This window comes from Prunus persica, chromosome G2 (assembly GCF_000346465.2).
Source record: "Prunus persica cultivar Lovell chromosome G2, Prunus_persica_NCBIv2, whole genome shotgun sequence".
NCBI lineage: Eukaryota > Viridiplantae > Streptophyta > Magnoliopsida > Rosales > Rosaceae > Prunus > Prunus persica.
The window spans coordinates 15012879-15038516 of record NC_034010.1 but is presented as its reverse complement, the minus strand read 5'-3'; the positions used below and the strand labels follow the sequence as shown (position 1 = coordinate 15038516).

Genomic DNA, 25638 nt, shown 5'->3' with positions numbered 1-25638 from the left:
ATTGAAGGAGAACGAACGGTTGGAAGTTTTGACAAAACCGGCAGAATTCCTGCCGTTTCCGGCGACTGGTGAGCGGCTCGCGGCGGGCGTGAGCTGCGACGTGACGGCGGGGTCGGGCCGGTCAGGTTGGTACTGGTGTTGGGGCTTGTGGTGGCTGGTAGTGGCGGCGCTGCACTTAGAGGGCGAAGGGAGGGAGAGAACGAAAACAGAGAGGGAGGAGAGCGCGGAGAGAGAGAGAGAGAGAGAGAGAGAGAGATGAGGTTTTATAAAAATTCTGATTTTCTAATTTACCATTTTGCCCCTCGTGATATTTTAATCGTATTTTCTTCGTTAAAACTCCGATTCGAGCTCACTTCATGTCTATGAACTCGTGTCGTCGTGCTCCACGCAACGGTATATGTGGAATTGTCAAAGTCCTTTTTGGTCAAAAAGTCAACTTTGGATTCATAATTTAGTCAAAGGGCAAAATTGTCTTTCCGCATAATCAATTACTAATTAAATATGAATTTTAGGTTTGGGTCATTACAATGGAGGTGGCCACATTGGGGGTGGTTGTGGAGAGCAGATTGAGGGGATGATTATGTTGCATTATTTTGCAATTTTTAAATTTTTTATATATAATCATTTTATTGCATTATTTTGCAATTTAACATTTTATTCTATATAATTTGGATTGGGATTAGATTCTTGAAAATATTTCAAACTACCCAAATCTTTCATTTCAAATTTCAACGCTAATGCAGCTCCTCGATTCCTACAATATCATCACCAGTAACAATCATATCATCAACATAAATAATCAACAGTCACCTTACCAGCTCTATGTTTAATAAAGATAGTATGATCAGAATTGGCTTGTTGGTACCAAACTTTTTCATAGCTACAGTAAATTTGCCAAACCATGCACGAGAAGACTACTTTAACCCTTACAACGCATTTGTTTAATCTACATACGTTCTCGGTGTCACTAGTAATGGTATACCCTGGTGGAAGTCTCATGTACACTTCTTCTTCTTCTATTTCACCATGCAAGAATTTTCTTTTACAACAAATTGTCTTAGGGTCAAATCCAGGTTTACTGCTAAGGACAACAAAACTCTGACAGTATTCATATTAGCCATATGTGGAAAAGTATCATGATAATCAACTCCATATGTTTGAGTGAACCCTTAAGCTACAAATCTTGCCTTGTACCTCTCCATTTTTCCATCTACATTATATTTAACTCTAAACACTCATTTGCATCCTACATGCTTCGTTCCTTTTGGTGGATCAAAAAAATCTGATGCATTATTTTTCTGCAGTGCCTCCATTTAAATATTCATGGCTTCAGCCACACTTTGGATCATTAAATGCCTCCTCAACATGGGTTGGAATTTTAGTACTTCTGGTCACAAACGTTTTCCATTCAAGAGATAACATGTGATCAGATACATAATGGGCAATATCATATCTTTCTTTGCCTTCTAGTGAGTAACAATTAGGTGGAACCTGACGGTTCCGTCTAGGCGGTCGAACATAAGAATTATCAGCACTATGAATAGAAGCAAGGATTGAAATATCAGCCGATATACCGATATATTTGCCGATATATCGGTATTTTCAACTATCGACACGATACTGTTGGGTAAGGCCATGTCTTCCCTTGTATTGACGATATATCCCCGATAAGTGCGAAATCCCAGATATTTTGCCGATATCCCCGATACCCATAAAAATTCAGAAATTTTGAAGGCAATTGAAGCAAATTGAAACCCAAAAATAGCTAATCATTGCCCATAACCCTATAATTTATTAATATGAAGAATCTATGCACAGTCCACTGCCCACATACCTCCAATCCATCTAAAGAGGACATGGCGATCAGTTTTGGATCTATGAGCATAGAAACTAGACCTAGTACTAACTCAAATGAATCTTATGATGGCTATGGTTATGTCATGTCTGATTATAATGGAACTAGTTATGGAGTTCAAGATGATAAAACATATTATGGACCTACTAGTTGGTTAATCCTAACTATCCCATATATGAGAGGACAGTAGGGAGCTCAAGAGAGACTTATGTGCACCATGTTCAAACATGGCTTCCAAACTGCTCGGGTTACATGACTTGGTATGACTATTGTATGAATCTAGATGGTTGTTCCTCATTATTTGAACCTCATAGGAGCTCTTAATTTTTGTAGATGGACACTTATCTAAATTGTAATCCAATGTTTAAACAAACTATAGATTTATGCATGGTTTATTCATTCTAATTAACAATTTATTTTCAACTTTTCATTAACGCGCATTACATACCACTTATATTTCATCATATGTATATCTTACTATTAGTAAATTTTGAGCCTTATTTGTTAAATACATTCATTGATAATGTATATAACACCTATAAAAGTTTTACACCAAAATTATGTGTTTCAATGCCTATGTCTGTCATTTTTGTTGATTTTTTCCCGATACCTAAAATGATAACGATATATCCCCCGAAATATCCCTAAATTGGAGGCCCGATATTATCTACACGGCCGATATTTTAATCCTTGAATAGAAGTACTTACCTTAGGAATACCCAGTGGAGCTTGATCGGGTACTATTAGAGAAGTAGCAGGGGCAATCGATTTAGTGACAGCATTGACATCAATTAAATAAGCATGTTCAGCTGGTGTAGCAGGTTCGATTGGTGTAGCAAGTTCAACCGGTTTCGCAAGTTCGGTTGGTTCAGCAGGTTTGACAGACGTGATGGGTTAGTACCTGCATAGGAGTTCAGAAATCTTGAACTCGTGAAGGCAGAAGACGAAGAGATAGACAATATAGGTAACAATATCCATCCAAAACCGCTTTGGAACTGACGCACCAAGCAGCATAACAAGGGCAGAGGCAAAGACCTGCCCATTTTTACTTTCAGCGACCTATTATGTTGTGGTGTTTAAGGGCAAGTAGTCTCATAGAGTACACCCTTAGTGTGAAAAAACTGGGATAACGCTGAATTAATAAATTATCCACCATTATCACATCAAAAAACCTTTACATATAGCATAAATTGAGTCTAAATCATCTGATAGATATGCTAAAAGATGTTGACCACATCACTTTATTTTTCATCCCATATAACCACATCATACGAGTGCAATCATTCACAAATAATAAAAACCAACAAACTCCCAAGACAGTAGAAATATGGGTAGGTCCACAATCATCAGAATGAACTAAATCAAATGGCATAAACCGTTTATTACAAGTCGGAGGGTAGGATACCCAATGAGTCTTAGCTAAAATACAATTGTGACATTGGAAAATAGACTTGTTGACACCACTAAATTATGCAGGAAACAAATGTCGTAAATATCCAAACGAGGCATGACCAAATCGGCAATGAAGCAACCAAATTCAGTGATGCTTGGAAGTTTTGACATTACTAGCACGAGGAACCCAACTAGTTTCCACATCATCCAAATAATAAAGCCCCCTTTTTTTAGTACCACGGCCAAAGATCTCCCGAGTTTGGATAACCTGTATTTAAGGAAAAAGACGGATACACCAGTACAATATAGTGTAACTACTCAGTAACTTGCGGCACTAATAATAAATAACTAGACAAAGATGGAACCAATACCACTTTGTCCAATGGTAAAGCAAGTGCCAAGGTACGAAACCAGCCCTTGTAACAAGAGCAGCAGCATTATTAGCAGTCAAAACATGATCAAGATGAGGCGGAAGAATAGTAAAGAATAAAGTAGAATTATAAGTCATATGGTCAGTAGCTCCTCAATCAACAATCCAATATGTATTGCATGCATCATGAGTAAGGAAAGCCCTGCCAAAGATACCTGGAGGTGGCATAGGTGCAAGAGGTGTTGGAGTGCTTAAGACCACAGTCATAGCCGGAGTAGGAGTATCGGTCAGGTGGTCGCGTCCAGTGGTGACGTCAGCCACAAAAGTGGCGGCAGCAGCCACATGAGCTTTACCGCCTAGTTGTTTCTTTTTTAGATGCCTCCATTCCTCCTCCCAATCTGATACCCCATGCATCGCCCAGCAGGTGTCGACATTATGTCTCTTATGACCATAATAATCACACTTCAGTTTGTCTTTTTTTCAGGCAACAAGGCGGAACGGAAGAAGAGCCAGACCTTGTAGGCCGAGAAAGTAAAGCAGTGTTTTTGGAAGCAAACATAACAGTAGGTTCCATAGTCTTGGTGCCAGATCCAAGCATAGTAATTTGGCGTTGAGCCTCTCGACGGGCCATAAAAAAAATACATTTTTGATACTTGGAACTTTATCACTTTGTAGAATATCATTGCGGACCTTGTCATAAGTATCGTCAAGCCCAACCAAAAAATCATACACACGATCTGCCATAACAACAACCTGAAAAGTCTTCATATCATCTGCACACTTCATCTAAAAATGACTTCTCTCGTCCAATTCAAGTCAGATTGCCTTAAGCTCAATGAAATAGGTAAAGACAAGACAACCCTCTTACTTGATACGGGTAGTCTGGCATCGCAGTTCATAGAGCTGAGATATGTCAGAGCCATCATAAAACATCTGATTAACAGCATCCTAAATTTCTTTAGCAGTAGGTAGAGTATGAAACATATTCAATAAAATGGGTTCCATAGTTCGCAACATCCAACTTTTCACAGTAACATCAGTAATTTTACACTTCCCAAATTGTGGGTCTTGGGAATCAGTGGCATGATTGTCGCCAGTCAGGTAACCCAATTTGCCTTGTATAGTAGCATGGAGTCTGATCATCGAAGCCCATATCTCATAGTTGGATCCATTTAATTTGAATCACGTGGGTAGATTGGTTGTCAATTTAGTATGAACCGTCACAATAGGGGTAGAGGAAAAAGTTCAGTGACATTCGGCATGGTAATATATGGCGGTAGTAGCAGAAGATTAGGTGGCGACGACAATAATAAGAGAGATGAGACGGCTCAGGCTTAGGTGTATAGGCTAGGTGCAGCGAAAATAGGTATTTTTAGGATTAGGGTTTTGATGTGTAGAGACGAATCAGAACCTACTCTGATACCAACTCAAAAGTAATTAGGGTTTAATTTGATATGTTTATTCTTCTCTCAAGGAGGGATATATATACTACATATAGAGTGGGTACAAATAGAAAATATATACCAAAATCTCCTAATTCTACTCAAATTAAATAATTATAATAAAATACAAATTCTATTCCTAAGAGGAACAAATTCTATTCCTAATAGGAACAAATTCTATTCCTAATAGGAATATTGACTTTGACTCACGCCAACATTTATATATTGGCAGCCTACTAGTTTTTCTAAGTGCGGCAAATGGGAGCACGTCATATTTTTCAACCAGAGTTATCCAATAACTACTGCATATTCTTTGTGGATCTAAGGCATGTTTCCACGAAGTCTATACCACTCAAAGTGAAATTACAGTTCATAGTTGTATAGACAATATGATTTCGCTAAACAATTATGGAGATTTGGTTGAAGCAAAAGAAGAACATGGTATTACTAAATTACCCATATCTCGAGAAACTTGAGGGAAACATAAGAAAGTGGGAGAAATTTGTGTTGAAAAAACCAACGGAGTCTGCATCTATTTCTTGTGATCACCATGGTGTGTATTTTTAAGATTTATAAGCACAATAATATAGAGTCCTATCACCGTGATGTTCGGTTTTTATTTTATTTTTTATTATACCATGAACGGAAAATTTTGAACTCGTAGAATTGAACTCTTGCAACATTGGGCTCTCTTTCAATTTTACAAGTCAATATTCCAGATTACTCCCCCACAAATGTTTCAGTCACTAGCAATTTTCTTGGTCCCTATTATCAAATCATATGCCATATCTTCCTTCAATATCCAAATTACCCTGAGATTTATTTAGCAAATAACCAATCAAAATTTTACTGTAAATTGCTTTTCATCGATCTAGAAATTTTAATGCTCACGAATCTGAACAACCTAGCGCAAGAATAAAGAAGTTTTCAATAAGAAATCTATGAAAATAAGGAAGTAACGTGAAGAAAAGCAACCTGTGTCTAATAAACTAGACTGGCAATTGATGACTTGAAAAATATAGAATGTTGCTTGTTTTCTGTACAGGAAGGACGATATAAATATAAGTACATTGTTGATTGTGAATGGACGCACAACATTACGAGCTTTTCACCTCTCCCAACAAGGATGCCCATGTCAACAACTATGTTCAAGTAAGGTTCAGCTTCGAGTGTTGAATTTGCAAATTATTAAAGAGAAAATATTAAATTTGACGTATATCCAAAAACACAACTAAAAGTTGGATTTAGTCCACTTATTTGTTGTTATCAGGGGCTGATCCAGAATTTCAAAAGGGTTAAATATCTTTTTTGTCACTAAGTTTTTATGCGAAATTTCAATTTGGGCATTGACAAAAGAATTTAACCAAATTAGTATTGTATTATCCAAAGTTTACAATTTATAGACTTGACGTTAATTTCAGTTAAGTTGTTGTGTTAAATATATTTTTTGACACTAGATTATAGGAGATTTCAACTTGGTCACTGAAATAAAAAATATTCAAAAGCCATACAAATGCTATCCTATGCAGGCTAAGTACAGAGGGATTTCCAGGGTGTTTGTGAAGTACTATGCTTGAGGTGGTTACTTGCAACATGATCGAACTAAGCATGTAGAAGTTGATCTGCATTTCATTAAGGAGAAGATGGAGCATAAGTTAATTTATTTACCTTTTGTGCCTTTTTTTATAGCAGCTCGCAAATATGTTAACCCGGTATGGGTAACATATACTGTTACTGTGTTCATCTTTGCTACGTGATCAAAAATTTCCATTCTACTTCAAAAGTTTGAGTAAACCCCTTAACCATGAGTCTTGCCTTCTGTCTCTCAATGAATCCATCACTGTTAAACTTGATTTTATAAACCCATTTGCAACCAACCACTTCCTTCCCTTTAGGTGGCTTGAACAATACTCCGTGTTTGATTTTCAACAAGCGCTTTCAGCTCTTCTCTCACTGCATTTTGCCAAATCAATTGGGAATTTGACTCTTGAAAAAAGCTAGGTTCACAAGAGTTCGAAATTTGGCTTACAAAGGCGACATGGGATCGAGACACATTAGCGTAGGTGATATACATTTCAACTAAATACTGGGTAGCCCAATTGACATAATATTTGAATTTTGGTGGGGGATTCCGAGGTCCAACGAGAGAAGGAAGAGTATAAGGATTAATAGGCGCAGTTTGAACACTCCTAGAAGTTGTTCCTTTGCTATTGGAAGTTGTACGTTCACTGTTGGAAGGGCAAAAAATGTTTGTAAGACTAGGATCAGCAGTGGTTGTACAATTTGCAAAGGCAGATGATCAAAGAAGCTCTCCCACTCAATATTGTTTCCACAAGATTTGTCAAAGAAGGAACAAGTTTCATCAAACATGACATCATGATATATATATATATATATATATAATAATCTTTCTACTTCTTAAATCATAACTTCTACCATTTTTGTGTTGATTAACCCATGAAAGATTAACCCATGAAAGCACACTTAACTGCCTTGGAGTCAAATTTATCTTGATGTAAACAAAACAAACACAACCAAAGATACGTAGGTTTGAAAGATCAATTTTCCTTCTTTTCAGAATTTCAAGTGGAGATGAACTCGACTTGGAAGTCTATTGATCACATAGACTGCCATAAGAACTCCCTGAGACCAAAACTTCTTAGGAATTCATTTGCAGCATGAGCGACCGCATCTTTTCTAGAAGATAACGATTTTTTCTATGCCATCCCATTTTGTTGGGGTGTGCTAACACAATTTGTTTGCTGAACTATACCATAAGAACTTAAGTATTGTGAAAGAGTAATAGTCATAAATTCAACAACATACGTAAGATCTCAAGACTTTAAACTGGGCGGAAAAATGATTCACGATAAGTTGATGAAACTCTTCGAAGACAAAAGCAACCTCACTCTCTGATTTCAACAGATATAACCAAGTAGCACGAGAGAAATCATCGACAAACATAACAAAACATTTTCACCCACCAAAAGATTCTAAGAGTGATGGCCCCCATACATTTGAATGAACAATCTCAAGGGGTATGATAGTTTTTGACAATGAATGACCAAATTAACAGCAGGCATGTCCGTTTTGAAAAATGACAAATCTCACAATCTTGAGTGGTTTTATCTAGTGCTGAAAATAAACTTGACAAAATAGATTCAGAGGGATGTCTCAAACTTTGATGCCACAAAACACGATTTTTGAGAGAATTGACTTGGAGCCCTTTTGAGTTGTTAGGGAAATGATGAAGAAAATACAACCCATTTGAGTAAACACCTTCACCAATGTTCTTCCTGGTAAGTCGATCCTAAAAGACCACATCAAAAGAAGAAGAAAAAAAAGGCATCACGGTTAAAGGAATTTGTCAGTCTCCTGACTAATAGCAACTGAAAAGGGAACGATGGCACATATAAGTAGTGAACTTAACATTTGTACCAAGAAATTTAATATTTCTCCGTCCCAAAATTGAGACATCAGTACTATTAGCTACAAAGATAAATTAAGACTTAGTGAAAAATCACAAAGATATTGCTTTTTATTCGTCATGTGATCAATGGCTCCGAAATCTATAACCCGAACATTTGACATGGAGATGAATCTATATATGTCAGTCACAAAGCCAAGACAGCCCCCAAATGTAGATTGTAACAACTAACGAATTTCTTTTCTATTCTAAGCAATTCTTGAGGTTTAATGACCTTTGGCTGCCTCCTTTTCCTTGTAAGTGTCGGAAACGTTGACGACACGAGAGAAACTTTATTAATAAAAAGAAATCAAACCATGGGACATGAAACCTGAGCCCAATTGTATCCATCCTATGGAGGGCAAAAGTGCAAATTCCTCTTGGGGACCTGCAGACCAATTGACCGAAGAATGCGTTTATTGTATAAATGCTTTAAGCTATTTGAGGCACAAGCATACATAGTTTGCTTTAATCTCCTAAAATGTATTAACTATTTAGCAATTACTGAAGTAAACTTTATTTTATACGAAAAAAAAAAATGATATTTACAAACTACTTTTACATGAGACCAATACAATAGTTGATAACTAAAGAAGTAAGCTGACTGTTTAAACATTTCTTATCTCATGAACTGAAATTATTCATCAATTTAATTTGTCAAATTAAAAAAGAAAAAAGAAAAAAGAAAAAAGAAAAATAAACTTCCCTTTAATTTGAGACACATTTTTCTTATTATTCTCATAGTCTCGATCTCTTGGACTACAGAGATCCAAGAGATTTGTGGTTACCCACCGTTGGATGTTAATCTAACGATTCACTTACTTTTGCACTCCTTTTAAGAAACTTTTTTGAACCGTTGGATGACAGAGAATGGTGAAACATTCAAATACCAAAAAATGCTCTTGGTTAATACAAACATTAATAATTGAAATTATTAATTAAATGAAGATAATATGGTAAATTCACACATTTTATATTAAAAAAATTAAAATTAAAAGAAAAATTAGATAATAAATCCTATTTTTATGGAACACAACTACCCATTATCTTTTTTAATTCTAAATTAAATTAAATTATTTTTTTTAAAAGTCTCTCGTAAGCGTGGAAAGACTAATACTCAAAGAAAATGAATAATATTCTCGTACGCATATTATTATCAAATCAATCATACTCAAAGAAAATGAATAAAGCATCTTTTTCAACAACAACAAAAAAAAAAAACGAACATTGTTTTTTTTACCCGCGAAGAAAACCAATTTAGGCCAATGAAAAAAAATTAAAAATAAAAATAAACTAACCCACAGTCATTGTCGTGAGCCAGTACGTACGCTCACAACCTGACAGGCCTACAAAATCGCACTCATAATTCGCATCAACTTGACAATGAGACTTATCTAACTAATAATGTTGTTTGAATGTTGGACATATTAATAATTTCATCAACGGCATTTTGTACTTCATAAAATTGCTGCATCTATATATATAAAGCAAAAGGCAGAGAATGGTGAAACATTCAAAATATCAGAAAATGCCCTTTATTAATTCAAACATTAAGAATTGAAATTATTAATTAAATGAGAATAATATGGTAAATTCATATTTTTAATATTAAAAAAATTAAAATTAAAAACAAAATAAGATAATAGGTCCTACTTTTATGGAACATAACTACCCTGTTATCTTTTATTAATTCTAAAAATAAAATAAAAAAGAAAAAGAAAACCAATTGGCACATGCGTGATAGTGTTGTACACGGACTTGTTTGATTCGGTCAGTATAATGTGGATGACTTTATTTGATTTGAGGTGCCCTTTAATTTTATTCAGGACGCCCTATTATATTATTTGTTGAGTAGTGATTCGACTTGTTGTACTCCCGTTGTAATTTTTCGTTTTATTAATAAAATTTCCTATATTCCTTCGAGATTCTCTCAGAAAAATAATCTTTGTAATGCAAGAAGTCCAAATGAGCCTTAATTTACACACACCATTTTTTGTAGCAAAAGTCTTATTGAAAACGCGTTTTTGCTTTCCACGCTCTTTGGTAATTTGCCAAACTGAACTTCAAGTCGTCAACTTTGCTTTGTCCTTTTCATTTTGGCGCGTCGCTTTCCAAATCACTCATTCATCCGCTGGACTGGACTCTTTACTTTTGGTCACGAGTATTCCAATAATAGCGTGTTTATTTATCAAAAATAAATATTAAAATTATTTCAATTTCTGTTCCTATTAAATTCTTAACTTTTATCGTGTTTATCAACATAAAATTTGTAATCCAATACTCTCAAAATCAACAAGTACCGGAAATTATAACAACTAAGGCAATATTGATTCAATTTTAATTTCTTCATTTGCTAATAGTTGAGTTTTCTAATTCATAACTTACTCTATTCGTGATAAGTAAGCATGTCCTAAAATCTTTGTCAAATCTGATAAAAATATTGAGAATCCGACCATATCAACGTGAATGTAACTACTTGGTATTATAACTACGCTCATGTATAATTATTACAGTAAATATTGTCTTGTCGTACTAAATTAAAGAAAAAAGTTCGTCATTTATGAGGGTGTAGAATAATTTCTCCATATACCTCATAAAAAATTAAAGAAAAAAAAGAAAAGGGAAATTCAAGCACTCAGTCACTTACATTCACGTTGGCAAGAAAATAATTTTTAAAAATAAAAAAATAAAAAAAAATAAAAACAGAGTCTGCAAATCCGCTGCATTTTCTTTCTTTCTTTTCTTCTACCTATCTTTTTCCATCTCTCTCCATGCCACCTCTCACCACCACCCCACCACCATCACCTTCACTTTCTCTCTAAACCTCGGAGGCTTCTCGTCACTTTCCCGGGAAATTAGCCAACGAGAAAATTTAGAAAAAAAGTCCTTGCAAATGGGCCGGAACTCATCGTCTCCCCCAGCTATCCTCGACGACAATGGCGGTGCTGGAGGTAACGATCTAGGCTTCCATTCGATTCGCGGTCGCTTGCCCTCCAAGCGGAACCCTAACCCTAGCCACCACCCAGACCGGGCCAGGGCCTACACGGATCGATCGTTCCAGCGGCCGAGATCGCACAACACCCGCTTCTATCGCAAGGGCTTGCTGTGGCTTTTTCCCTTCAAAGGAAAGTCGGTGTTCTATGTCGTCCTCATCTTCGCGGTCTTCGTCTTCGCGGTGGCCACGATGGTGTTGCAGAGCTCCATGACTTTGGTTTTCAGGCAAGGAAGTGAGAGAGGGAGGTTGCTCAGGGAAGGCTTGAAGTTTGGGAGCGCCTTCAGGTTTGTGCCTGGGAGGGTTTCGAAGAGGTTCGTGGAGGGTGATGGGCTCGATCGGGTTCGCATGGAGGCGAGGATTGGTGTTCGGCCGCCGAGGCTAGCTCTTGTGAGTGTTATCCGCTCGCTGCTTTTGCTTGAATTTGGATTGGTTTTCGTGAATTTGAAATTACAGTTCTTAGTGGAAATTGGTAAATCGTGTTTATCCAAGTGTGGTTGATCTCTGTTAATAATTTAATTAAGCACTTTCTGACAATGGGAGCGAATCTGGAACTGGTAAATGCAGTTTACATGAATGTTTGATTTCTGAGAAAACACAAAGGAAAGAAATGAGCTAGAATATGATCTTTTCTACTCTTTTATATCATGAATGCTTAATGGTTTAATGATTTTTTATCACCTGTTTCTGCTGAATTAAAAGTTTAGACTTAAAAAGTACTATGTAGCTTTAGGTGCATTGTTTTGAGCGGAGGCTTGCAGGTTCTCAAGTCGTAGATGATGAAATATTGAAGATGCCGAGTTTTGATTTATTTTATTTTTCTGAATTCTTTGAGTATTACAAGTGTCGTACAGGTTATGATACTAGGGTATAAGTTGGGAACTCTTAGGGAAGCAGCTCTTGGGTTTATGAGAATATGTGCAAAGATTCAGACAAGTAAAAATGGTCTTGTTGAGGAAGGTTGGATTTGTACATTTAAGGAATTGAAATGAAAGGTCCATAGACTGCTGGTACTTTGATTCTGATCTGAAAAATATTAAATTAATTAGTTGACTTTGTCTCTAAAATTCTATTAAGAGCAGAGTTTGTGATTTTCTACATCAAATCATTGACGTTATTAGTGTTGTAGTCACAGTATTCACTTAAAAAACAGGATAACTGCGTAGAAGATGTTTTTTTTTTTTTGCTATACGAAACTCATTGTTATCACTGTCTTCCAAAAAAAGTTGGAAAAAAAAAACAACAGAGAAAGAAACACTGATTAAAGTAATTTTTTATTCTGGTCCAAAACAAGTAGAATTTTTATCGTCACCTAGCATTAAGACCTGGATTTTATGCTGTCCATGGAAAGCTCTCTCTAAGGAAATAGTAGAGGTTATTACACCACGTAAGGGTAGGTTACAATGGAAAAAACAATTCTGTTGCAAAGGTGTGGAGATTAATTGGAATTATCGGAAGAAAAATGAAAATGAAAAGTACTTAGTCCATAGAGTGACGCTATCAGAAAGGAGTTTATCAGGGCGGCAATTGAATTGCGTTTTTCTGAGAAGGTTGAATGTCACCTGTGTTGCTTGAATCTTTGAGAAGGGATGGTGCAAAACGTGTTGTATGCTCAAATGGCTGATATGGTGCAAGCAGAAAGCTTGACTTTCCATGTGGATTATGATTGCTCTTTCACTTGCTTAGTAGAGTGAGAAGCCAATTTAAAGGAAAAGTTCTTTCATCTTTTTGCACTATGTAGGAAAGTGATGTGTTTATGTATTGGGAATTATATGTTTAATTTAAAAAATTTGGAACATGAGGTTAAAAATAATTTATTCCTGGTTTCTTATAAATTATCAGTTTTATCATTGTGCGGTACCTGTAAATTGTGTGTGTTTAGATTCTCTTTTACGTTTCTTGGGTATTGCTGGAGTCTTTAGTAAGATCCTCTATGCTTCGTCAGGTTCATAAAGTTAAATCTGCAGTCTGCAGGTTGGTCTGAAATAAGCAGAGTAAACAATAAATAACTATTTGTTTCTAGTGTAGTGTCTCTGCTGAATGTTTATGCAAATAAGAAGCAAATTTTTTGATAAAAACTATTTGTCTTGACATGAAGTAGTCCTCAGATCCTTTTTGTTTGACTGTATATTTACATTTCTGGTAAACCCATTTTGATAAATAGGCTAAATTTATTGGTCCCTAAAATTCAAAAACCAAAGTTTGTCCTTATACTCTATTTTCCAATTTTAGAGTGGATGTTATTTAAGTTTTGATCTCATTGGTCATGATTTCAAAAAAGAATTTGGCTGTTTGAAGCTGAGCTAGCCGTGGAAGTTTAGGGTAGTGTAAGGAGCTTTCAAATATTTTTTTCTCTCGAATAACTAGTAAATCTCTACCAGTAACTTACAAGACCAATGTTACTTATTGGAAAACAGTCCTGTTTGATCTCTGTTTCGTCACATGGAATCTGCGGCTTTCTAATATTAAAGCATAGATTGGCTATTTGTAAGCTTCATCTTCGTGTTTTATGCTGTCTCTTATGTCAATCTTCTTAGTTTGGGATACCAGGTTCCTATATTTCCGTGTATTTGTGTTAGCTTAGAAAAGCTTTATTGTATATGCAGTTTTTTTCTTTTATTAACTAATAAGATTGATGTTAGCAGCCTTCCATGGTTAAATCTTATTTTCACTTCCTGATCAGAATATGGAACTGCCTCAATATCATTGGATACCATACTCGCCAGAAAAGTCTTTCTTATTTTAATATATTTTGTGTACTGAGTTGTTTTTCATATTGGTTGTGCCTACTTTTGATACATGTCAGATCCTGGGAAACATGAAGAAAGATCCACAATCATTGATGTTGATTACTGTGATGAAGAATATCAAGAAATTGGGTTATGAGCTTAAGGTAAGTTGTTTTTACATGTGCTTTTTTCTATTCCTTTTTATGAGAAACAAAATAATTTTCTCAATATAATACAGAGATATGTCCAAACTTAGTAAGAACTAAAGTCCATCTGCTAGAAACACTCATATAAATGCTTTAAGTATATCAAATTAACATTAGAAACTGGCTCAACAATATCTTAAGAAACAGCTGGATGAATAAAGGAAAGGTATATCTTGGAATTCAGAGGAAAATGAAGTCCGCAACAATGGCCAAAAGAAAACAATTTGTTCATGGTTTTTAATTTGTTGTTGGTGATTTGCGAATTATTTAATTCTTTGCTCATTGGGGTACATGGTGCCAATAGAGAGAGAAGAAAGCAAAAATTTTGTGGAAGTGTTGTCTGATGGTTAGAGAGAGAGAGAGAGAGAGTTGCTTCACTATTACTGGCTGCTATTCTTTATCTTATTGTGGGTACTGCATATGCTGCTCCTTTTTATGTGGGAAAAAAAGGTGTTAGTGCATATTGATATACGTTGTGTTAGTAAAATTAGTGATTCATAAACATAAATAACTGTGTTCTCACTACTACTTATGCCCTCTTGCAATGCCTATATGACAGATCTTTTCTGTAGCGAAGGGTAAAGCATATAAAATGTGGGAGCAACTTGGTGGCCACATTTCGATTTTAGCTCCGGAGCATTCTGGCCTTATTGATTGGTCCATGTATGTCTGCTTCTTAATTTATATCGGGGTTTTTTTACCCTAATTTATAAATGGTTTTTCTAATTGGATGGAAAGTATTTAAATTTTGTTTACTAGGTCAGAGTTTTTCTATTGTTGATCAACGAGTAACTTTAATTTACCCTTTTCATTTGTTCGCGAACTTGGCAAAATATTTAATACATATAATTTTCTACAGTTTTGGAGGTGTTATTGTGGACTCGCTTGAAGCAAAAGAATCCATGTCAAGGTGGGTTGTTTGACATTCCTTTTCTACCATGCTGAATTCTATGATCTATAGTTATCGTTAAGAGGACTTCCCTTGCATGCAATACCTGCTTGATCTGATTGACACGAATCCAATCATATTCCATCTGATAGACAAAAAAGTATTTTTGGTGGTTATTCATATTAATATCTTGAATTTGTAATTGCTCTTCAATAGCAAGAAAACTTAGGTGCAAATATGAAAGTTGAATATTGCTGAGAAAATCTCCAATCTATGAGCTTGTGTTTGGAGTAAAATTGGAATATAGGAGTTAGTGTCATGGCGTTAGGATGAGATATTAGGAATGGTTGTAACAGATTTAAAGAGTATATGAAGTTTAAACAAAAGCTATACTATATAAAATTGTATTCTTATTCAAGTAGCCAAAAATAATATTTCGGATTGTTTGTCTCTGTTCTCAAGCAATATTGCCTGATGTTGTAATATATGATGGGTACGATGATGATTTTGCTGAAGTATTCATGGCAGTGAATCCAGAGAATGAAAAAGAAAAATATAACAAAAGTTGGAGACAACTTGAGAGGCAGTTGTCATTGTTCAAGCGATTTGTTTAGTCCAAAAACTTATTCTGAATTCCTTGTTATTTTCATTTTGACATATAATATTGACGGGCAGTAATTATTTCAGCTATGATTTAGTCTATGAGCTAATTGAAATTCTCTGTCTATCTTCAATTTTCTTGGAAACAATGTAAATGTGTTCACAAATAGGTTTTTTCCGCCTTCCTTCTGTTTTCTTTTCTAACAGCTTCATATAAAAGATAAAGGCATACTCATATTAAAACTGCACATAACAAAATGCATATGCAAAGTTGCTTCAGTTGGACATGCTATGATTAGTGAGTTTTAGATTCATGCAGCCTTATGCAGGAGCCATTTTGTTCAGTACCACTGATATGGATAATTCAAGAAGATACACTTGCTAATCGTCTTCAATTGTATGGAGAAATGGGCTTGAAGCATCTTGTTTCTCATTGGAAAAGGGCTTTTAATAGAGCTAATGTTGTTGTGTTTCCAGATTTCACTCTGCCGGTAGGTCTGCAAAATAATTGGTTTGCACCCTATTTCTAATTATTTTTGCAAATGATTTTTCTATTGGTTCTCAATTTTCTTATTTTTACCCTTCCATCCTGTATCAGATGTTATATAGTGTTCTTGACACTGGAAACTTCTTTGTCATTCCTGGATCACCAGTGGATGTTTGGGCTGCAGAAAGGTACAGTAAAACCCACTCCAAGGATCAGTTGAGGAAAAGCAATGGATTCGAGGAAGATGATATGTTGGTTGTAGTTGTTGGGAGTTCATTCCTCTACAATGAGCTTTCATGGGACTATGCTGTGGCAATGCATGCTATTGGACCACTGCTACTAAAATATGCAAGGAGGGAAGATGCAGGAGGGTCATTTAAATTTGTTTTCTTATGTGGTAATTCCTCCGATGGATATGATGATGCTTTCCAGGTAGTTAGTCTTTAATCGATGCTACTAGAATATGCTATTGTCCCAGTAGTTATCACATTTTGAGCTTCTTGCATCTTATATAAATGCTCCTGTATTTTCTTAAGCAAAGAATTTTCTTGGCAAATGATGACTGGAAAAAGAAAGATTACTTTGCAATATGAATTTGATTGCGGACAGAATGACGATGGTGGCTGAAAATGAAGTCCTTTTGTATATTTCATTTGATACTCTGGTCAATCTTCTGATCTGTTTTACAGGCATTAGTTCATAGGACTACTATGAAATGCATTTTGATTCATTGATCTCTTTTGTAGGAAGTTGCTTCACCTCTGGGACTTCCTCGCGGTTCTGTAAGGCATTTCGGCTTGAATGGTGACGTGAACAGTATGTTATTAATGGCTGACATTGTTCTCTACGGTTCTTTCCAAGATGTACAAGGTTTTCCTCCATTGCTTATCCGTGCCATGACCTTTGGGATCCCAGTCATTGCACCTGATTTTCCTGTCTTGAAGAAATACGTGAGTTCCCTAAAACTCTTCCTGTCTTCATAGTTCATTGATATGCTTTGGAGGGGTCTGTTTCATTGTCTTTTACTTTTGTGAAATTACAGGTAACTGATGGAGTTCACATAAATACTTTTCCAAACCATAATCCTGATGCTTTAATGAAGTCTTTCTCACTTATGATTTCAAACGGGAAACTTTCTAAATTTGCTCGAACAGTTGCTTCTTCTGGAAGACTGCTTGCGATGAACCTGCTGGCATCAGAATGCATAACTGGTTATGCAAGGGTTTTGGAGAATGCACTCAATTTTCCATCAGATGCTCTGTTGCCAGGCCCAATCTCCGAGCTTCAACGAGGTACATGGGAATGGAATTTGTTCGGGAATGAAATAGATTATACAACAGGTGATATGCAAGGCATTGATGAGCAGTCATCCTTGGAAAGCACTAGTGTTGTTTATGCTCTTGAAGAAGAGTTTTCGGGTTTGGCTTACTCAACAAACATCTCTGATAATGGAACTTGGGAATCGGCACAAGATATTCCAACTCAATTAGATTGGGATCTCTTGACAGAAATTGAAAACTCTGAAGAATATGAGAGGGTAGAAATGGAGGAGGTATGTATTTCTGGAAATTACGGGAACTTGTGTGATATGAGCTCAATCCCACCAGTTCTTCCACGCCTTTTTAAGTGTCAATGTAATCTTTTTCGAAAGACACCTGACACGGAATTTTTTCTATACTTGTAGCTATCTGAAAGAATGGAGAGAGACCCTGGTCTATGGGATGATATATATCGTAATGCCCGAAAAGTTGAAAAGTTTAGGTTTGAAGCAAATGAGAGGGATGAGGGAGAACTTGAGAGAACAGGCCAGTCAGTATGCATTTATGAGATATACAGTGGATCTGGGACCTGGCCGTTCTTGCACCATGGTTCTCTGTACCGTGGATTAAGTCTTGTGAGTTTCTTTCTCCTGTTTCCTTTTTGTGTATTTTTACGCTGTTTTAATTTCTCACTTTATTATTCAGTATTTCTACTATTCTCTTAGTTACACTGCAAGTCTCATGTTCTTTTCTTAATAATTCTATTCTGTGACTTGGATGCATTTCTACTGAGAACTGCAGTGAAAGCATTTAAACATGCTATAAATTACATAAAATATCTACATTTCGTAACAGATATAAATCTTTGTTTAAATACGAAAGCCCTAGTTCTCTCTTGAACTTTGAAATAATATTTTACATCTGAGTCAATTGCCTTATCCTTTTGAATTTATCCTACAATGTATTTGGTAGTCAATCAGAGCACGGAGATCAACATCAGATGATGTGGATGCTGTTGACCGGCTTCCCATATTAAATGAAACTCACTATCGCAATATTCTCTGTGAGATTGGAGGAATGTTCGCTATTGCAAACAAGGTGGATAGCGTCCATAAGCGACCTTGGATTGGGTTTCAATCTTGGCGTGCTGCTGGTAGGAAGGTATTTCTTATTGTGGTGGGAATTTTTCTTTAAAGTTATTTGTGAGTCTCACTGGGTCCCTCCCTGCAATGTGGTTATGATCCTAACCATCTATTTTGTATGCATCCATTTAGTGATTATCTGAGAAAAAAATCTACAAAATCGAAAACTGTTTAGTCATCTATTTGTCATTAATAAATAAATAGATGAATGTTTTGAATTAACATAGAAATAAAATGATATTCAAATAGGTAAATAATTTCTAATTTGACTGATTTTTTGCTTGGATGATCCTTGAATGGGAATCTAATAACTGGATGGTCCATATCAAAGGATCACATTGTGGGGTGGACTGCAAGAATTAGAATTTGGTCCTTTTGTTAACATGAGGACATTATAAGATTAGGACTTCATATTTATATGCATTCATACATGCATATACTCACACAAACCTGTCGGTTCTTTGAAATGGTTTTGGTGTCACAGAAAAATAAAATAAAATTATACTTCAACTTTGATGTACTAATGAAAGATATCAGCTACAACACAAGTTTTGAACCTGGTATATCCTGATTCAACTGTATGTATATATGCACGTATACTTGAAGAAAAAGAAAAAGAAGAAAAGAAAATGTATGTGTGTGAGTGTGTGTGTGTATGTATGAATGCATTGTTCTTTAGTTTTGCATCATATTCATCATTGTTTTCCCCAAGCAGGTTTCTTTGTCCAAGAAAGCTGAAAAAGTTTTGGAAGAAGCAATACAAGACAACAGGGAAGGTGATGTGATATACTTTTGGGGACGCTTGAACATGAATGGTGGGATGACGGGAAGCAAAGATGCACTCACTTTTTGGTCCGCATGTGACATCTTGAATGGGGGCCATTGCAGGTAGGTTTTATGAAATATTAGTTGAGCTGGTGTTGTTTGCACACATAACTTGGGTGACTTATAGCTGTCACTGTTTTCATGGGTTGCGAATATAATATGTGATGCAATGCTCTTAGGAGATATGCTCTTGAACGTGAAATTCTTTGATGAGGCAGCTGTATGCGACCACCTCTCACAGTGGGTGGGAAGGTGGCCACATAGGGCTGTGCTATACAAGAATTATCCTCTTGAACAGTGGATTTTATGGCTGGTATTATGAGATTATGAGGTCCTGTCTTGCCTCATCATCAAATGCCAATAGTGCACTTAGACCAAATGATTCCAGTTTCATTAGTATTACCATTTTTTTGGCCAGAGCATTCACATGACTTTATAATACATTTTTGGATTAATAGACCAAACCACACAATTAGCTTTGTTTCAAGCTTCATAAAATCATGTATGAAAACAAGTTTTTTTACCAACTACTCTTTGATATTGTCAGGCAAAAAAGGAAGGTATACATACTCAAATACAGGGTTTTTTTTTTTTATCAATGAATCAAAAAGATGGGCCATCAGTTTCGTAATGTGAGCATGCACAAAACGTTCATTCATAGACCCTCCCATGTATTAATTGGGTGTTTAAGGTTTCATATTTCCACAATTCAATTCTGATTGGGTTTGTCTTGGTCCTACAGTCATGAGTTTGATTTCATTAATTCATCAAGATCGATGTTCCTTGAACATAACTTTTTTTCCACCCAAAATGACTGCAGAAATGTTTTTGAACATGCATTTCGCTGGATGTATGCCTTGCCAAATAATACAGAAGCTCTTCCTCCCATGCCAGAAGATGGTGGTCACTGGTCTGCGTTGCATAGCTGGGTGATGCCAACTCATTCGTTCCTTGAGTTCGTAATGTTTTCCCGGTAATTTACTGAGGATCTGAAATCTAATAACATTTTTTGGTTTTATTCAGTCGCAGCCCTCAACACTAAAGGAAGTTGATGATGGTTAGTTATGAGAGTATTATAACTGAAATTTTGTATTTGAACTACAGGATGTTTGTCAATTCTCTGGATGCATTGCACACCAACAACAGCGGACAAAGCATGTGCTTGTTGGGTTCTTCGGAGCTTGAGGTATGTCATGTAGGTCTTTAGGTATAGTTTTTCTGTTCCCACTGGGAGTTTAATTTTCCTCACCATTGTTTAATAATCAACAGCAAAAACATTGTTACTGTCGGGTATTAGAAGTCCTTGTCAATGTCTGGGCTTATCATAGTGCACGAAAGTTGGTTTACATAGATCCTATCTCTGGTTCAATGGAGGAGCAGCACCGAATTGATCAACGCCAAGCATTCATGTGGGCAAAATATTTCAATGCTACATTACTGAAGAGTATGGATGAAGATTTAGCAGAAGCTGCAGACGATGGTGACCATCCAAGGGAGAATTGGTTGTGGCCGCTAACCGGCGAAGTGCATTGGCAAGGAATTTATGAGAGGGAAAGGGAAGTGAGATACAGGCTAAAGATGGACAAGAAGAGGAAAACAAAAGAAAAATTACTTGAAAGAATGAAGTACGGATACAAACAAAAGACGCTTGGAGGATAGGAAGGTTATAGTTGTAGTTGAAATGGTCTAGTCCTAATTCTGTCACACTCAGAATTACGATATGGTTACTGAACTCGTCAACTTGGGAGTGGAAGAAGAAGACTCTCGAGGATGGAGGATACGATTATTCTTTCTAACAGCGACGGTATGGTTTGTAAAGAGGAATTTTGTAGGTCTTTTTCTCTGACTGAATATATAGATACTCGGAAGTGGGTGGAAGACAGTAGCTTTTCCAGCAATTGCAGCTCACTTAGCATGTGAGGCGTTTACACGTTTCAAGTCGCAGAGGCAGAGGCTACCAAGTTTTTGAGCAGTATACACAAACAGTCTGAGGCTACCTAGTTTTTGAGCAGTATACACAAACATTCGTTGAAATTCTTTTTCACAATTGACAACATCATGTATTCTTTTGGCAATGTTGATAGGAAATTTTGATTAAAATAAAGCAGTTCTCGGTGGTTCTTGTTTTGATTTTTTCATACACTGAACGTACAGTTTCCCAGCGATTTTATTGTTCATGTCATCTTGGTTACACGTGTAATAATAGTGTATGTTCGTGTTGAGAAGACTCGACGAGATTAATAATCATGTTGTGTTGATCTTGACCCAACTAGTCTAATACATGCCTCTTCAACCAGACAAACTGTGCATGATTTAGTGTAATGCATCAATTTTCACGACAGAGGTGATTAGATTACATGATGTTGGGGAAGAAAATGCATCAATTTTCCTACATCAGTGAATTGAATGTCCTCTTGCCCCTTGTTATTATGTCGACAATGGTAATCCAAACTAGAAAATAAGGTCTGACTACGGTGACGGGGTGTGAGTGGTAAATGGGTTGTGTGGCGGGCTCTTTGCTCGGGCATCGGCCTATACAACTCAGTGATACATCAAGATGTATCACAACCTCAAAAGAAACACTAGCTAGGTTTCTCTTTGACAAGAACTGGCATGCAACATGTGAACTCGTAAGGCTGTATTTTACTCTAGCAATGGCATTAAGCAAAAAATCGATCTTCATGCTCTTGGTTTAGCAACGTCGTAAATCTAAACTCAGATAAGCACTCATATTTTCATCCATTACAAATATGCGGACAAAACAAGATACAAGAACACCTTCACTTTCGGTTGAAGAATGATTTAGCCTTGCGCATTTATATTGAGTTTGTTCATATTCGTCCAGAGTTCTGAGCTCCAATAGCATTAACATAGCACATACTATATTCTAGCAGTTCCTGTAAATGCCTGAGCATATCTCTAATTTGTTGTTTACAAAGGGGAAAAAGAAACATCCATGTTTTAAGCAGCAGACGGCCTGAGATTAAAGAGGCTGGTACAAAGTTACTTTACAAACAATTATATATGGTGTTTGTACATGGAATGAACTGAAAGTCACAGAAATTTCATGGGAATGAATTCTCATTGGTTGATCTGTTTAGGGCATATATTTCCTTTCTCTAGCTATCAAGTATCAAATGGTTTACTTCATTTGGGAATAGCTGAGTTTACGAAAGTTGGGTAGAAGATTTTCTACCTTGCACTTCTTCCTTTTTATCCGGTGGCCGAGCCCCTAAAAATCCCTCAATAGCAACTCCAGAAGCCAGTGAGGATTGAACAACTATATCATAAGACTTTGGTGAGAGGTCAAGGCCCTGATTTTGAGCCGTCAAATATAAGTCATATGCAAGCCTTGGTTTACCTCCATTGGCAAGACCCTCAATCATCATTTCATACGTAACATTGTTTGGTGAAATGTTCTGATCCTTCATGCGCTGAAACCATTCATATGCAGCATTGGTTGAACCGTTTCGTGCAAACCCACTGATAATGGCATTGTATGTGACAACGGTTGGCTCGATTCCTGATGAAACCATCTCATGAATGATGGTATCTACCATATTCAATTTTCCGTGTCCACTGAACACTGAAGCCATAATTGTGTATGCATACAAGTTCGGTTTTACACCAACCTTAAGCATATGTTCCCACACCTGCCGGGCCTCATCATAGAGTTTTCCCTTCTCAAGGGCACTAAGCAATGCTCCGTAAGAAAGTACTGTAGGTTTTTGACCTTGTTCCACCATTCTTTTAAAAATCTTGACAGCAGCAGAAGTTTCTGCAGCCTTGGAACAGGCAACAAGAACTGCATTCCACTCCTTACTTCTAGGTTTAAGACCTTTCTCTTCCATCTTGTTGAGCAGCCTGATGCCCCATCTCCAAATTCCTCTTTTTCTAGCTGCAGTCAGAAGAACATTAAAGTGAGATACTATCAATTCATACGACATGTTATTTGGCTTCGGCCCCCTGTCCAACATATCCTCATAAATCTCCAAAGCTGCCCACCATTTCTTAGCCTTTCCCATCAACCAAATTACATGGTTACACACAGATATACCTATTTCAGTATGCCTTTCCCTTATCCTATTATACAATTCTTTTGCCACAGTATAATGTTCTTCACGGGTGCAAGCCCACAAAAGGCGCTCGTGTTCTGCCCGACTGAGTGGAACCCCAGCAATATCCATCTGTGCTAGAAGTTTTAGAACATTGGTACTTAAGTTATCGTCCTTCACAAGCCACCGGCGCATCACTTGGTAGCAAACACGTTTTGTAAAGTTCTCAAGCTGTATAAACTCATGTTCCCAGTCTTCAACAGACTCTTTACTTATATCACCTTTATGGTACTTTTCTCTGAACTCAATGAAGAACTGTAAAGCTCCATTTCCATCTTCCATTCGTTGATAAGCCAGCAATGCTGTAGAATAGGACACTGAAGACGGAATCAGGCCCTTCTTCTCAATATCCTCAAGTACATCAAGGGCCTTAGTACTTAGTCCTTGCTCTATGTAAATTGCCATTTTAGTATTGTAAGTTACAACATTCAGTTCCACCCCTTCCTCAGTCATAGCACTCAAGACTTTGTCCATTTCTCCAAATTGTTTAGACTGCTTCACTGCACCCAAAAGACTATTATATATGAATAAGTTTGGGGTAATCGAACCATTAGTTTCTTCACTCTTTCTCTTAAGCCATTCAACAACAGCAAATGCAGAATCCATCAATCTGTCTCTTCCGAAACCCCTGATCATGGATGAGAATACTTGAAGGGGCAAATCACCCTTGTCCTTAAGAACCACCTCTACATCATCTGCTGTTTTTGCAAACTGTAAGCTCAATGCTAGCGCACGCACATCAATCTTCTCATTTTTCTGCTCCCAATTTGCTCCTCCATTTCTTACATCTACTTCATTTTTATCTTCACCACCCTCTGCTTCATCCACAATTAGATGATCAACACCCTTACTCTCACCTTCCCCTGACAACCTATGTTCCGATGTGGATTCTTCTATAACAATGTCATTCCCAATTGCTTGTTCTTCCAATGCCCATGCTACTACAAACGAAGCACCAAAGGAACGCTTCTTAGACTGACAAATGCGAGCAGGTTTAAGTTTAGAGTACCCAGAAAAACATCCACAACCAAAATCGAATTTTGGGCTTCCACTAAAAGCCTCAGCCCCAATAGCCCCTGAATTGCTAGAAAGTAATAATACAGCACCACTTCTACCATAACAAACAGGAAAACCAAGGCTCCACATTTTTTTTCTTCTTATCCTAGTACTAAATTTACAAGAAGAACCAAGTTCAAAGCCTAACTGGGGCACTGCCCAGGTTTCAGCCCTTGAAGGCCAAGTGACCAAAGCTTGCATTTTCCATGAAATTTACAGGAAAAGAGAAACAACCCAGAATTGTATATCCTGTGGAAGAGTAGGATCATAAAGGTTGTCATTATACAAATTTCAACATAGTTTTCATCTTTAGAGAGAGAACTTAAATGAGAAACAACAACTATGAGAGATGTGGTTACATACCTGAACTCCAACAACTGTTAGTTTGATTCTGAGTTTGCGAAATTCCCAGAAACTGTGAGAGTAGATTGAAAAGGCGAGAGAAATAAATTTGCAATCTTGGGGTGTGCCACTAATAAAACCAAGTGAACTTCCAAAGTGGGTTTTGATTTTATTTTTCCATGGTGCTGTGGTTTTCTCACAGCCATTCAATTGTAATGAGAAGAAAATAAGAGGTGAGAGCTACAAATCAGTCAAACAATTGGAAAAAATGGGGGAAAATGAAGCAGGCCAGGCCTTTCCATTTAATTTGTCTTGGGCTCAACCTAATGGACTCAGTTATTTATTCTGCCCTAATTACCCATTTACCCTTTGCAGAATGGTGGTCAGGTCAGGTGCGACCCAATGAGTATTGTGATTTTACCATTTACCCCCTGCTCGAGTTGAAATAATTACACACCTCCCGCCCTCTCA

At 36.7% G+C, this 25638-nt stretch overlaps 2 protein-coding genes across 2 annotated transcripts; one reads left to right on the top strand and one right to left on the bottom strand.

Moving 5' to 3' along the window:
- On the top strand, positions 10894 to 21898 carry LOC18786781. The gene is made up of 14 exons (XM_007220504.2): positions 10894 to 11907; positions 14324 to 14410; positions 15012 to 15115; positions 15312 to 15362; positions 16261 to 16432; positions 16540 to 16860; positions 17175 to 17378; positions 17471 to 17980; positions 18113 to 18322; positions 18660 to 18848; positions 19545 to 19717; positions 20475 to 20627; positions 20759 to 20840; positions 20924 to 21898. The coding sequence occupies exons 1-14, from the start codon at positions 11419 to 11421 to the stop codon at positions 21311 to 21313; spliced, it is 3135 nt and encodes a 1044-aa protein (XP_007220566.2). The 5' UTR covers positions 10894 to 11418; the 3' UTR covers positions 21314 to 21898.
- LOC18787318 (pentatricopeptide repeat-containing protein At3g46610) lies at positions 22439 to 25378 on the bottom strand. The gene is made up of 2 exons (XM_007220171.2): positions 25189 to 25378; positions 22439 to 25074 (listed from the first exon to the last, which is right to left on the bottom strand). The coding sequence occupies exon 2, from the start codon at positions 25024 to 25026 to the stop codon at positions 22822 to 22824; it is 2205 nt and encodes a 734-aa protein (XP_007220233.1). The 5' UTR covers positions 25027 to 25074; positions 25189 to 25378; the 3' UTR covers positions 22439 to 22821.

Bases quoted from the DNA above. Each gene is read 5' to 3' on its own strand.
- LOC18786781 (XM_007220504.2), top strand. From the start codon at position 11,419: ATGGGCCGGAACTCATCGTCTCCCCCAGCTATCCTCGACGACAATGGC. The intron at 17,981-18,112 runs GTATGTATTTCT...CTATACTTGTAG, and splicing joins AGAGGGTAGAAATGGAGGAG to CTATCTGAAAGAATGGAGAG. The intron at 19,718-20,474 runs GTAGGTTTTATG...AAATGACTGCAG, and splicing joins TTGAATGGGGGCCATTGCAG to AAATGTTTTTGAACATGCAT.
- LOC18787318 (XM_007220171.2), bottom strand. From the start codon at position 25,026: ATGCAAGCTTTGGTCACTTGGCCTTCAAGGGCTGAAACCTGGGCAGTG.